This window comes from Triticum aestivum, chromosome 5A (genome assembly GCF_018294505.1).
Source record: "Triticum aestivum cultivar Chinese Spring chromosome 5A, IWGSC CS RefSeq v2.1, whole genome shotgun sequence".
Lineage (NCBI taxonomy): Eukaryota > Viridiplantae > Streptophyta > Magnoliopsida > Poales > Poaceae > Triticum > Triticum aestivum.
This window is the reverse complement of record NC_057806.1, coordinates 81,062,150-81,075,382: the sequence shown is the minus strand read 5'-3', so window position 1 is coordinate 81,075,382 and position 13,233 is coordinate 81,062,150. Positions and strand designations below refer to the sequence as shown.

Genomic DNA, 13,233 nt, shown 5'->3' with positions numbered 1-13,233 from the left:
CGAGCATCTTTAGTGCTACGTTGGCTAGACTGTTGCTCCTTGGACGAGCTATCATTAGACACACCTTTTTTCTTCTCCTCTGGCGCTCTCAGGCTTGTTTTAAAAGGTAGCTCACCATTTTCATCACGCGTACCAGGAGTCGAACAATGAAGGTCAGAATGTCCCAGTCGCCCGCATGAGAAACAGAAATTTAGTACTTGCTCATATTGAATATCATACTAGTTCCTCCCACCTCTTGCTGCATAATCAATTAAGATCCACCTGCGAAGAGGCTTTCTTACATCAATGGTAACCCTAGCTCGAAGGTACCCACCAACTGGGTCGAATTGCACAGATGATGCATTATTATCGATTTGTTTGGCCACTGCTTTTCCCATCCCATCATTCCGCAAATTGAAAGGCAAATTTGGGACCCTAACCCAAATCTGAAGGTTCTCAAACTGCAGCTCAGACGGCCGCATACACTCTTTAAATTCCGTGAGAACAACTGCGTGCTTGCTTATATGCCACGGCGATCCCTCCCACACGCGATCGCGATCACGTTGGGACTCAAACTCTGCAATGAACATGTTCTCACCCGCCGGGCGGAACACCAATCCTCTAGGGTTTCCCCAAGCCGGGCGCAACGCATTGGCGATCGTCTGAATATGCAATAAGTTCCAGTTTGTCTGATGGGCCGGCGGATCTGCTATGTACGTCTACGAACAGCTCGTACGCGTCACATACGGAAGTGTGTATACGTTATGGTCAAATGACTATACTACCCTTATACAGTTTGTGAAAAGGATGTATACATAAGATTTTCTTTTCGAAAAGGTGAAGAATCGGGCTTCTGTGTCGGCTGATGCACACAATCATCTTTATTTTTAAGTTTGATACCATTCTTACAGAATAGTCGAAAAAAGTCCAGAGCACAACCAAACACAAAATAAGAATACATGACACACCATTTAACACTTCCCAAACAAAGTGTGTGGCGCAACATTTATCACGCATTTACTTAATCTTTTTCGATTAACGATGTATTTTATTGACTCGGTGTAGTGATGCCGTAGCGATACAATCTCTATGTGCTGTTGCTGATTTCACGCAGCACACCGACGATGTCGCCTCTCATCGTGTCTGCTCGCGACCAGCGGCCATGGTCGCTCGAGCACGCTCCGGCCACCTTCACCCAACTATGCCGCTCCGACTCCATGCTGCATCGCCTCCATTATTACCATTATCGTGTACGCAACACCCCTTCTCCCTTCCCCAACTAGACCGAGCTCCTGCTCGAGGCCATGACTGCAAGCAATGCAACACGGTGACTTTCTGCAACAAGACATCTGTTGCTATTTTTTTTTACAACAAGAGCTCTTTTGCAAAAAAAATTCTCAAAAATATCCCGCAACAAGACCTCTATTGCAAATAAAAAATAAAAGAAATCTGCAACACAACCTTTGTTTTAAATATTCTTGCAACAAGACATGTGTTGCAAAAAGGGTTATCGCAACACGACTTCTATTGCAAAAGTGACGACGATGCTTGATCGGAAGATTGGTCTTACCAGGCGTCTCATAGACCGCGCCGGCCCATGCGTAGCACGACCCTCTTTTTTCAATTCCTTGGCCCTCCCAGCTTATTTTAACAGCATTTCGGCCCCACTAAGGGCATGTACAATGGTGCTATTTCCGAAGTGCCACGTAGGATAAATGATGAGGTGGAGGAGAGAGAACTCATAAGAGAAGACAAGAGATGATCTCTTAGCATAATATGTCTCACCACGTTTTTAGGAATAGCTAGTTATTGAAGATAAGACTAAGAGATGACCCATTGTAGATATTCTTTTTTGTTATCTCTAAATTACATGTAAGATTTAAGATAAAACTATTTTATCAACCATTGTACATGCCCTAATACAACTTTCCTCGCTCCACCACTGGTTGTAGTCCCCCCGTCGCCGTAGTGGTCGTGGGGAGCCCCAACGCATGAGAAATTCCTGCTGGAGCAACCCCTAAAGCCGGTGTCGTAGTTCTCAGTTTGACCTCACCCGCCATGGACATGGTCGCCGTAGCCGAGACCCTGTTGTCCGCCGCCGTCGTACCCGCCTAGCACTGTCGCCTGCATCACAGTCGGCGGGGCTGTAACCTCCAGGCGATGCTTAGAGCATCTCCAGCCGTTGCGCCCCCAAGACGCGCCGAAAATCGCCTCTTGGGGGCGAGCCAGCGGTTTTTTCGGCATGGGGACGATACGTCCCCAACCGTCGGGCCCCAGACGTCCCCACAGTTCGGTCAAGAATATCCTGAAGTACCTGAAGAGGACTAAGGATATGTTTCTCGTTTATGAAGGTGACGAAGAGCTCGTCGTAAAGGGTTGCGTCGATGCTAGCTTCGACACAGATCTGGATGACTCTAAGTCATAAACCAGATACATGTATATTTTGAATGGTGGGGCAGTAAGCTGGTGCAGTTGCAAGTAAAGCGTTGTGACGGGATCTACATGTGAAGCGGAGTATATGGCAGCCTCGGAGGCAGCACAAGAAGCAATCTGAGTGAAGGAGTTCATTACCGACCTAGGAGTCATTCCCAATGCGTCGGACCCGATGATTCTCTTCTGTGACAACACTGGAGCTATTGCCCTTGCCAAGGAGCCCAGGTTTCACAGGAAGACCAGGCATATCAAGCGCCGCTTCAACTCCATTCGTGAAAGTGTTCAAAATGAAGACATAGATATTTGTAAAGTACATACGGATCTGAATGTGGCAGATCCATTGACTAAACCTCTCCCTAGAGCAAAACATGATCAACACCAGAACTCTATGGGTGTTTGATTCATCACAATGTAACTAGATTGTTGACTCTAGTGCAAGTGGGAGACTGTTGGAAATATGCCCTAGAGGCAATAATAAAATGGTTATTATTATATTTCCTTGTTCATGATAATTTTCTATTGTTCATGCTATAATTGTGTTATCCGGAAATCGTAATACATGTGTGAATACATAGACCACAACACGTCCCTAGTGAGCCTCTAGTTGACTAGCTCGTTGATCAAAAGATAGTCATGGTTTCCTGACTATGGACATTAGATGTCATTGATAACGGGATCACATCATTAGGAGAATGATGTGATGGACAAGACCCAATCCTAAGCATAGCTCAAAGATCGTGTAGTTCGTTTGCTAGAGCTTTTCCGAGTGTCAAGTATCATTTCCTTAAACCATGAGATTGTGCAACTCCCGGATACCGTAGGAGTGCTTTGGGTGTGCCAAACGTCACAACGTAACTGGGTGACTATAAAGGTGCACTACGGGTATCTCCGAAAATGTCTGTTGGGTTGGCATGAATCAAGACTGGGATTTGTCACTTCGTATGACGGAGAGGTATCTCTGGGCCCACTCGGTAATGCATCATCATAATGAGCTCAATGTGACCAAGTGGTTGATCACGGGATCATGTATTACGGTACGAGTAAAGTGACTTGCCAGTAACGAGATTGAACGAGGTATTGGGATACTGACGATCGAGTCTCGGACAAGTAACGTACCGATTGACAAAGGGAATTGTATACGGGATTGATTGAATCCTCGACATCGTGGTTCATCCGATGAGATCATCGATGAGCATGTGGGAGCCAATATGGGTATCCAGATCCCACTGTTGGTTATTGACCGGAGAGTCGTCTCGGTCATGTCTGCGTGTCTCCCGAACCCGTAGGGTCTACACACTTTAAGGTCCGGTGACGCTAGGGTTGTTGAGATATTAGTATGCGATAACCCGAAAGTTGTTCGGAGTCCCGGATGAGATCCCGGACGTCACGAGGAGTTCCGGAATGGTCCGGAGGTGAAGAATTATATATAGGAAGTCCAGTTTCGGCCATCAGGAAAGTTTCAGGGGTCACCGGTATTGTCCCGGGACCATCGGAAGGGTCCCGGGGGTCCACCGGGTGGGGCCACCTATCCCGGAGGGCCCCATGGACTGAAGTGGGGAAGGAAACTAGCCCCCGGTGGGCTGGTGCGCCCCCCATGGGCCTCCCCATGCGCCTAGGGTTGGAAACCCTAGGGGTGGGGGGCGCCTCACTTGGCTTGGGGGGCAAGCCACCCCCTTGGCCGCCGCCCCCCTTGGAGATTGGATCTCCTAGGGCCGGCGCCCCCCTAGGGGTCCTATATATAGTGGGAGGGAGGGAGGGCAGCCGCACCCTAGCCCCTGGCGCCTCCCTCTCCCTCCCGCTAAGCTTGGCGAAGCCCTGCCGAGATCATAGTTGCTTCCACCACCACGCCGTCGTGCTGCTGGATCTCCATCAACCTCTCCTTCCCCCTTGCTGGATCAAGTTGGAGGAGACGTCTTCCCAATCGTACGTGTGTTGAACGCGGAGGTGCCGTCCGTTCGGCGCTCGGTCATCGGTGATTTGGATCACGACGAGTACGACTCCATCAACCCCGTTCTCTTGAACGCTTCCGCTCGCGATCTACAAGTGTATGTAGATGCACTCCCCTTTCCCTTGTTGCTAGATAACTCGATAAATTGATCTTGGTGATGCGTAGAAAATTTTAAATTCTGCTATGTTCTCCAACACAAATTTCAGCAAACACGACATATTTAGGCCAAATTTCAACAAACACGACATATTTCGGCGAAATTTAGACGTTTTTTACACGAATAAAATGCACGGAAAAAAACCGCGACAACCTTGGCATTGATTCTCCACAGAAAAACCGAGACGATGAGGACGACCAGCCTTCGTCTCGCTGACGCGCCGGTCCCGCCACTCTTTCGCGTCAAAATGTTCGAGCCGGCGCCCCCCAGCGCGCCGGGTTCGGATTGAGTGTGCCGGCGCCAATTTTGGCCCAATCCAACGAAAAACAGGCTCGTGGGAGCGTGATTGGGCCGATTTTTCGGTGCCGGCACTAAAAAACAGCCTTGAGGGGGCCTGTTGGGGCGCGGCTGGAGATGCTCTTAGTCGGAGACAAGCATGCTAGCAGTCGCTGGGAGAGACTTGTGGTTTGTCGGGGGCGAGACGAGAGATCTCCGATCCGGTTTATCCGGGCCGGATCGGGAGGTTCCTTTTTTGCCACCCAAAACCAGATTTGCTACATCTCACCTGACAAGGATGATCACCCTCATGTGCTACTAGATTGAAGCATTGCTTCACGATGCCATGCCATGCAAGGCGCTCCCATGCTTTTAGCAACCCAAAACCAGATTTTATTTCTGTATAGACACCAAAAATCAACCAAACAATACACTAACTTTGAGGGTGATGATCATCCTTGGCAGGTGGAACCATTCCACACGAATTCAATTCAGCAGCGAGACCTCCATGGCCAGGCTCGCCCTGAACAGGAACAAAGAGAAAAAGTAAGAATGCCAAGGCAGCGGCCTACGAGACGGAATGCCTGGTGTTCCGCGAATGCGTGGACTTGGTCTCGGCCTCGAGGTTGACGGAGCCGGGGCTCTCCGACGTGTCGGAGCCGGCGCTGTTCTCCCCGCTGCTCGCCTTGCTGGACCACAGCTTGCTCAGCATCTTCCTCGGCATCTGCAGCGGGCCCTTGGCCGCCGCCTTGCCGCCGTTCCCTCCGCTCTTGTTGTTGCCCAGGCCGCTCATCGACCGGAAGGAGCTGGTGTCGCCGGACGCTGGCGCCATGCCGCCGCCCCACTGGTCGTCCTCGGTCGTGGCCGTCGTGGCGGCCGACCTGGAGCTGCCATACGAGTTGCCGTTCTCTCCGGGGAGGAGCGAGCGCAGGGCGGAGGACGGGTGGTGATCAGACGCTGCCGCCTCGGCGGAGGCCGATGCTCGGAGCTGCTCGAAGAAGAGGACCTGCACGACCAAGCGCAGAGGGAGGCGCTCGTTCTGCACGGCGTGGGAGCTCGCCTCGGCGGTCAGCTTCTTGCAGTCCATGAGCCCGCACAGCCTCTTCTTCTCGCTCTTCGTCAGGCTCGGATGCTCCTGCACATGACACATTATTTCAGTTCAAAGTTCTGACTGAGCTCCAACAAACAAACACATGAACATGGACCCAATCCAATACTAGTATGTAAATGGGCAAGTGTGTAGGTACGTACCTTGAGATACATGTCAATGGCGCGGTAGAGCCCATCGTGGGTCGGCCGAGCCGCGAGGGGCGCCATTTCAGCGATGGCGATGAACTTTTGGAGAGGGAGATTGGGGTCTTTGGCGATCTCGGCTAGATACCCGTCGACCAGCCTCACCAACGCGAGCTCCGAGTCGCCGCCAGAGACCAAAGAGGCCGGGTAGCTCTCACCGTCCTCCAATGCTTCATCATCGCCGTTGCGCTGCACCATGAACTCCTCCAGTATCGAGGACACCAGGTCAACATTGTAGAGAGCATTCTCGTCGGAGCTCGCGGGTATCAGAAGATCAGAGACGGAAGCTCTGTCCAGCTGCGAGCCGATCCTCTTTACCAGGTCGCCGCGCAAGGCCTCGTCTGACCCCAGTAAGCACGCCGCTCTCACCAGCTTGAGCAGGAAGCCGCAGGAGACGGAGCCTCTCTCAGGTGGCAGCAGAGAAATGATGGTCTCAAGAGCCGCATGGTGCCGTGTGCAGTCAAGCCCGTTGCTCGCAGCACTGTCCAAGGTGCTGAACAGCCTTCGGTACGCGTAGGCTCGCAGCGCTTCTCCGACCACCTCGCCGGCGGTTCTCCCCTTGGCCTTGATGGCCAGGATCACCTTCTTGTACAAGCCCATCTCGAGGTCGCAGATGTCCTCCACCCACCAGTCCCTGGGCACCGTCAGCTGCTTCCTCACGCCGTTCCAGTGCGAGTCGGGGTCGCTCTCCGACGGCAGCTTCTTCCGGTTGTAGGTGTACGACCAGTCGACCTCCGAGGGGTCGATGGAAGCCTTGGCCGCGATGGAGTCCACACAGTGGTTGATCACCTTCAGGTTCTCTGACCAGGGAAGGAGCGACCTTGTTGTCTGCAGCACGATGATCGAGTCCTTCCAGGTGCGGAATATGCTGGAGGAGAGGAACACATCAATCTTGTAGATGAGGTTCCCTTTGTCGATCGTCTCGAACATTTCGAGAAACTCGGCCGCGCAGCGGGCCGCGAGGACGTTGTACGCGTTCAGCGTGACGGTCATACCATAGCAGAACTTTGCACAGATTTCAAATGCTGAAGGTCCACCGGGGATGTCAGAAATGTCTACTTCATCGTTGCCTTCCTCGTCCGTGGAGGCAACCAATGTTTGCAGACGGGAACTCTTGGACAAAAGTGGGAACTGCACGCAATTTGAACAACAATGTCAGTACTATTTAACCAAGGACAGAATTGCAATGGATATGGATCAGCTGTCACTAACTCTACTGGATTATATGTCAAAAACTCATGCGAAAAGCTTTAACTTCAACCAATGTAAGGGGTCATAAAACAGTATATGCTAAAAACGATATCACATATACTCTATCTCCCTCTAATTGACATATAAAATTGTATAATCGAAAGGACTTGAAAGTGCACATTTGAAGCAAAAATAGTGTGGAGGGACATTTGAACGCTTGATCAAAAAGAAAAGTGAAATTGTACCTTATGAAGATAAAACTTGACATCTCCTACAGTGATAACAATATCCGTCGCCAGTTCAGTTGCCACAAACCTACAAAAGACATTCCAACATATAAATGTAGTGCAAACTGAGACACGACATGACATAGAAGTGTACAGCATACAAGACGAACATACAAGGTTGCAAAATGATTAAAATTTTGGAGATGAAAATAGAATAAAAATGCTTAGTATTTAAAGTGTTTGCATGCATATTTTCAATGACACCTTTGACATCATCATAGGCAAACATCACTAGTATATTTTCAAGACATGAGCATCTTGAAGATTTTCTGATACTGAAATGTGTCAATGATTTGTCAAATTGAGCATCCAGTAACTTTAAGACAAATAGATATGTTGCACAATGAAGTCTCATGCAAATCTACATCAGAAATAGTAATGGAGTTAATGAGAATGAGAATGAATGATAAACTAATTCATAGGTTTGTTTTAGGACCATGTTGGTTCAGAGAATCGGGACCGCAATAATTGCAAGGAAAAATGATCACACACGACGGAGGAAAAAAACATGTTTTGGAAAAAAGAATGAGACATAAAGCAAAGATCCCTAGAATCTGAACTATAACATGAAATAACATAACAAACTCATCCACTCGCTGAATTGGCTAAGAGTAAGAAAAGGAATGACAGAGTGATAGCCTAAATAAAGTACCAAGGGCAAAGATATAAAGTGAAGAAAGCAAATTCATGAAAGGTAGCCATGTGTATATGACAGGTATAACTAATCAGACTACTAAGTGGTCCAAGGAAAAATGATCTGACAACAAATGGAACTTCATTTTCAAAATGGACCACACCACCACCAACCCATGAACACTGAACATGCTAGAAGAAATATATATGAGGAAATTGGCACATGCTCTGAATCTGAAGTATACAGAAAACGTAAGAAGACATGCCATTGGCAAAGAATCAGAGAAGATGTATCTGTAAAGGAGATCAATTGTATCGAGAGCCTTTTGAGCGCGATCATGAAAACCCACTGCTTAACACAAACAGCACTCCCTTTCACACATAACTTTTTGGTGTCAATCATTGTCGAATGAACAATAATAATAGTACACACTTCACTGCAAATGTTTTGTAATTTAGAGTAGACCCGGCTACTTGATATACCATTGCTACAAACTACGACAATACTATTGGTTAGTATAGCTTTAATAAGATCAAGCATTCAAACTTGCTTGACATGTGTAGTACAAAGATCTGCCCAACAAAACCCATAATCACACTTCTAACTTCAGTTTGCAGCTAAGTACTCAGGGTGTTTGCAAGACAAAACTTCAAGCGTTACTATCTTGCAGTAGACGATTTTGAAGTTCGCTAACAAAGTAACAACTGCAACTCAGCATAGATTACAGAGAAACAACATCAAGTTAAGTTGGTTTCTGTCGTGTTAAAACTTTTAATTAGATAGTAGTTTTTGGTATCTTTGCCCCAAGGTCTGTAGTTTTTGTTTTGTACCATATACTTTTTTAGAACATGTACCTGTTATGTTTGTATTTATTAATAATAGAAAACAGGGATATCTCGTATTAACTCATGTACACAAATAAGAAAAGTAGATCCCTGCTAACTTTGGACAAATAGAGAACTAAGGATGGCAGTAAAGTTTAATCAGGAATATGAGCGTACAGCCACTTTTATGTACAAAAATGGACCAACTACAACTCATGGAATACAGACTGAAAATAGAAGCTAGACCACAAGTGATCAAATCAACAGGAAAAATAATAAACCAGATGAGAAGTCAAATAATATGCATTAGTTCACCTGATATTCCCCTCTGTCTGAAAGACATCTGGCTTTGCTCCAAGCTTCATATACTTCATCTTGACACGGTGAGAGTAACCTGAATCCCCTCTCTGTTTTCTCCTTGTCTCCAATCCAATCACCACAGATCAGAACCAAGTGACAAGATCCCTAAGCTATAAAGCTGTTAAGATCTAGGTTTTATTGTTCCCCTTGCTCATGGCATTGCCAAGGCCAAGAAACCAATTAAAGTAGGATATCTCTCCCTCTAGATTGGCAAACTATTTCAGCAAATCTTTTCAAGCTCTGGGTCCAAGAGAGCACAATGCCAGGAATCCAAGAACTCCCCCAAAGCTGGATCACACAAGCAGCACCTGCAAAGCAGCACGGAGCAGCACCTTGGGGTGAGGGGACAGCGGGAATAATTGGTGAGGCAAGGAGGGATGGGGTGTAGGGAGACCATGGGAACAAGCACTAGTGAGGCTGGAATCTTATCAGGTTGCAGTGGAGAAACCCACATGAATGGGCACCGGAAAAATAAAACCAAAGTTGGACTTTTTAAAGGAATTTGCACATGAATGCAGTCAATCGGAGAATAAATAAAGAAGCCGCAGAACGGTCTTGTGCAAACCGTTGCTTTTGCTGTACCAAAAAATAAGATGGGGAGAAACAGAAAAAAACACACACTGTAAATTCAAGAAAATGGCGAGAATATGAACTGCGTATAGAGCTGAAAATATACAACAAATGCGTGATAAAGCTTGATTTTGTTTGAAGCAAGGGATGAATACACTGGGAAAGTGAGAGAGACGCACAAAATCGTCAATGCAAGATTCACATTCCAGGAGAAGAACTGCGTACAGAAACGGAAGCAAAGGGGATAAAAAATGGAGGAGATTACCTTTGGCCAGGGATATCAACCACTCCGCCGAATTTCCCGGGGGAGAACCGCGAGAACGGAGAATTTCCAGGAGAGGCAGAGCGGAAGCGCCCAAGATCGCGCTCGCGCACGGACGGAAATGGGAGGAGCAGTCAATCAAGCGGACATCTGCGTGATTCAGGTTCTGTGTGTGTTCCCGGGACAAGACTCGCTTTGCGACTACTCCAAAGCAAGGAGCAATGGAGTTAGTTTAGCTTTAAAAGCTAGCGGCGGTGGGGGGTGGCAAATGGCAATGGCAATGTGCCATTGGGTGGGGCCGGAGAATGGACTGTTCTGCCCCCAGAGATCACTGCTCCCTCGTCTCCGCTGCATGCTGGCACAAACAATTTTCTTTTCTTTAGTTTTGAGTAAAATTAACCATGCTTTTAGATTTTCTTTTAATAAAGGGCAACAATTTTTATTACTAACTTAAAATGTAGCATAAGGTGATACATACATACCATAACAAAATTATGCCCTACTTACACACAACCACGCGGAAGTGTTGTCGGGTTCCGTTTGTTGACGGCGGGGATTGCTTGTTGGAGGTTTTCGACCTCGTCCGCTGGGGCAACAGGCCGGGGTACTTATCCCTGGCGGTTGTCTTGGGGCGGGTGTCTTACAACTAAAAGGACATTGTTAGTGCCGGCCAGGCATTGCCTGGACTCACCGATATTCTCCTGGAGCTCGATGGTGTTGCGGACTATCCTTCTAAGACTTGCAATGATCTTCTGCCTCCTGGCTTATCGTGTAGCGTGTCGTCTAGCACCGCGGTGGCTTGGAGGCCGCGGGCTGGTGTTTGGAGTAGGGTGGTGTCCACAGGCTCATCGAAACTTATGCCCACCTCGCGACCTTGGGCCACGAGGGCATTAGTGGTTGCCCTTGGCTGGTGAAGAGCTCGGCGTCGCCTCTCATTGTTCATCGTTTCTTGCTGTCGTGCCTTCTGCGCGGCGACCACCATCGTGTTTTTCTGTAACTGTAGTTGGGCGACTAGGGTAGCCTACCGGAAGGCTTCTATTGTCTGTGTGGTGGGATCGCTCCTTGGTATGGGAACGCTGAACAATTGCAACTCCTCTTCAGTAATGAGGGGCTGCATCATCGTGGTCCTAGCGAGGCTAGAAATTATGGCCCCATGGGTTGTGAAGCTCGACAGGCCAACGCCGAGGATGTTGAATTTGCTTGGACAGTGACCAACTGGGGATGGGGCCGGAGGTGCTGATGGAGCGATGGCCACTGGCTCCGGGACTGGGGGCTGTGAGGTTGTAAGCCCCACGTGTGTTGTTGTGGCTCCGCTAGCGTTGGGTTTGATCGGATCCATTGGTGTTGAAGAACTTCCGACAGGATCGCTACTCGTCTATGATGTAGTCTTCTGGTATATGGTTGATGAACCAATTGTCGAGCATAATGGCGACCAGGCGGTGCGACATCAGGGTGGGCTAAAAGAGTCAGTGTGAAGTCGGCGCAGTGATCTGACCTTAAGGCCAAGGTTCGAGCCTCGAGTACTAGATGTCTTGGTCCAAGATCGCGCCCTTCGAGCCGAGAGTCACTAGCGAGGACATTGTAGGCCCCGACAAGACGGGTCGGGCCTCCATGTTGAAGTTGATATGGTCGTGCAAACGCGTCTGTATCTCCCACCAGTATGTGGCCTCAATGTTCTGTAGGACGAAGCAGCCCCATAAGTCGACAATCGATGGAAATGGTGTCATGAACCCCGGTGTGGGTGGGTGGGTGGTCGGTGGGTTGATGTCGACCTAGCCAGCCCTGCCCATGCCGAAGGTGATGAAGCTTTCTTCGGGCGGGAGACCACCGAAAACGTGAGAAGACCCGATTTGGGTTCGGTCCCCGGTCGACGCAACCCCTCCGTGACATGTCGATGGACCGTGCGTGGAACTATCAGTACCCTCGGTAGGGTGGCAAACATGTCTGGAAGTACCAGACCAGAGATCGCACAAGGAGTTTACCCAGGTTTGGCCCCTCTGGGAGAGGTATATCCCACATCCTACTTCTAGTTTGTATTCATGGTGGAGTACCTCATGCGAGGTTTACAAAGGGGGATGATGTTATGACTACTGAGAGTTTGTTCTACAATAGTAGATGGGAATGGCTACCCCTAGCCCCACCTTACATAGATGACGTGGGCTAGGGTTTTACAGGAGATCGGTCTGATCTAAGGCGCCGTCCTCTTGGCTTGTGCGCCAAGATGATCTCTAGATGTTCATCTGGGCTCCGGGGCTCCCACCAGTCATCAGATCCTTGCTGGGCCTCCTAAGCCTCGTGGCTAGTTGTCGGCTCGCCTCTGAGAGGCCACCCCTGGTGTACTACACCGTCATACTCTAATGCGTATCTTCCATCTCACTGAAAAGTGTCTGATGTGTTGATGGAGATCGAATCGATGAGAGATCTTAGCTAACTAAATAACGAAGAGCTAGCTAGCTAGAAAACTTACTATTTTCAAGGATCATATTGCTACTTATGAGTTGCGTTAGGATTTCCTCAAAGAGGATAGGATGATGCAGTACAATAGAGATAAGTATTTCCCTTAGTTAAGAGCCAAGGTTATCAATCCAGTAGGAGAATCACACAAAGCCTCGTGAACATCACCTGCACACACAAAAGCAAATACTTGCACCCAACGCAACACAAGGGGGTTGTCAATCCCCTCGTTGGTTACTTGCAAGGATTAAATCTTGTAGTGGTAGATAATAAGATAAATTGCAAAACAAAATAAAAGAAATAAAATTGTAGTAAGGTACTTTTGTGTTTTTATATATGATAAAAGTAGACCCCGGGGACATAGTTTTCGCTAGAGTCTTCTCTCTCGAGCACATGGAATACGGTGGGTGAACAAATTATTGTTGGGCATTTGATAGAAAAGTGCATAGTTATGACGATATTCAAGGCAATGATCATGTATATAGGCATCACGTCCGAGACAAGTAGACCGACTCCTGCCTGCATATACTACTATTACTCCACCCATCGACCGCTATCCATCATG

General features: G+C 48.3%; 1 protein-coding gene across 1 annotated transcript; it reads right to left on the bottom strand.

Moving 5' to 3' along the window:
- Window positions 1-5,163: 5,163 nt before the first annotated feature.
- LOC123102405 (BTB/POZ domain-containing protein NPY4) lies at window positions 5,164-10,460 on the bottom strand. Its single transcript, XM_044523757.1, has 5 exons — window positions 10,218-10,460; window positions 9,338-9,690; window positions 7,523-7,592; window positions 6,045-7,217; window positions 5,164-5,928 (listed from the first exon to the last, which is right to left on the bottom strand). Exons 2-5 carry the CDS (start codon window positions 9,394-9,396, stop codon window positions 5,362-5,364), a joined length of 1,869 nt encoding a protein of 622 aa, XP_044379692.1. The 5' UTR covers window positions 9,397-9,690; window positions 10,218-10,460; the 3' UTR covers window positions 5,164-5,361.
- Between the last annotated feature and the right edge of the window lie 2,773 nt (window positions 10,461-13,233).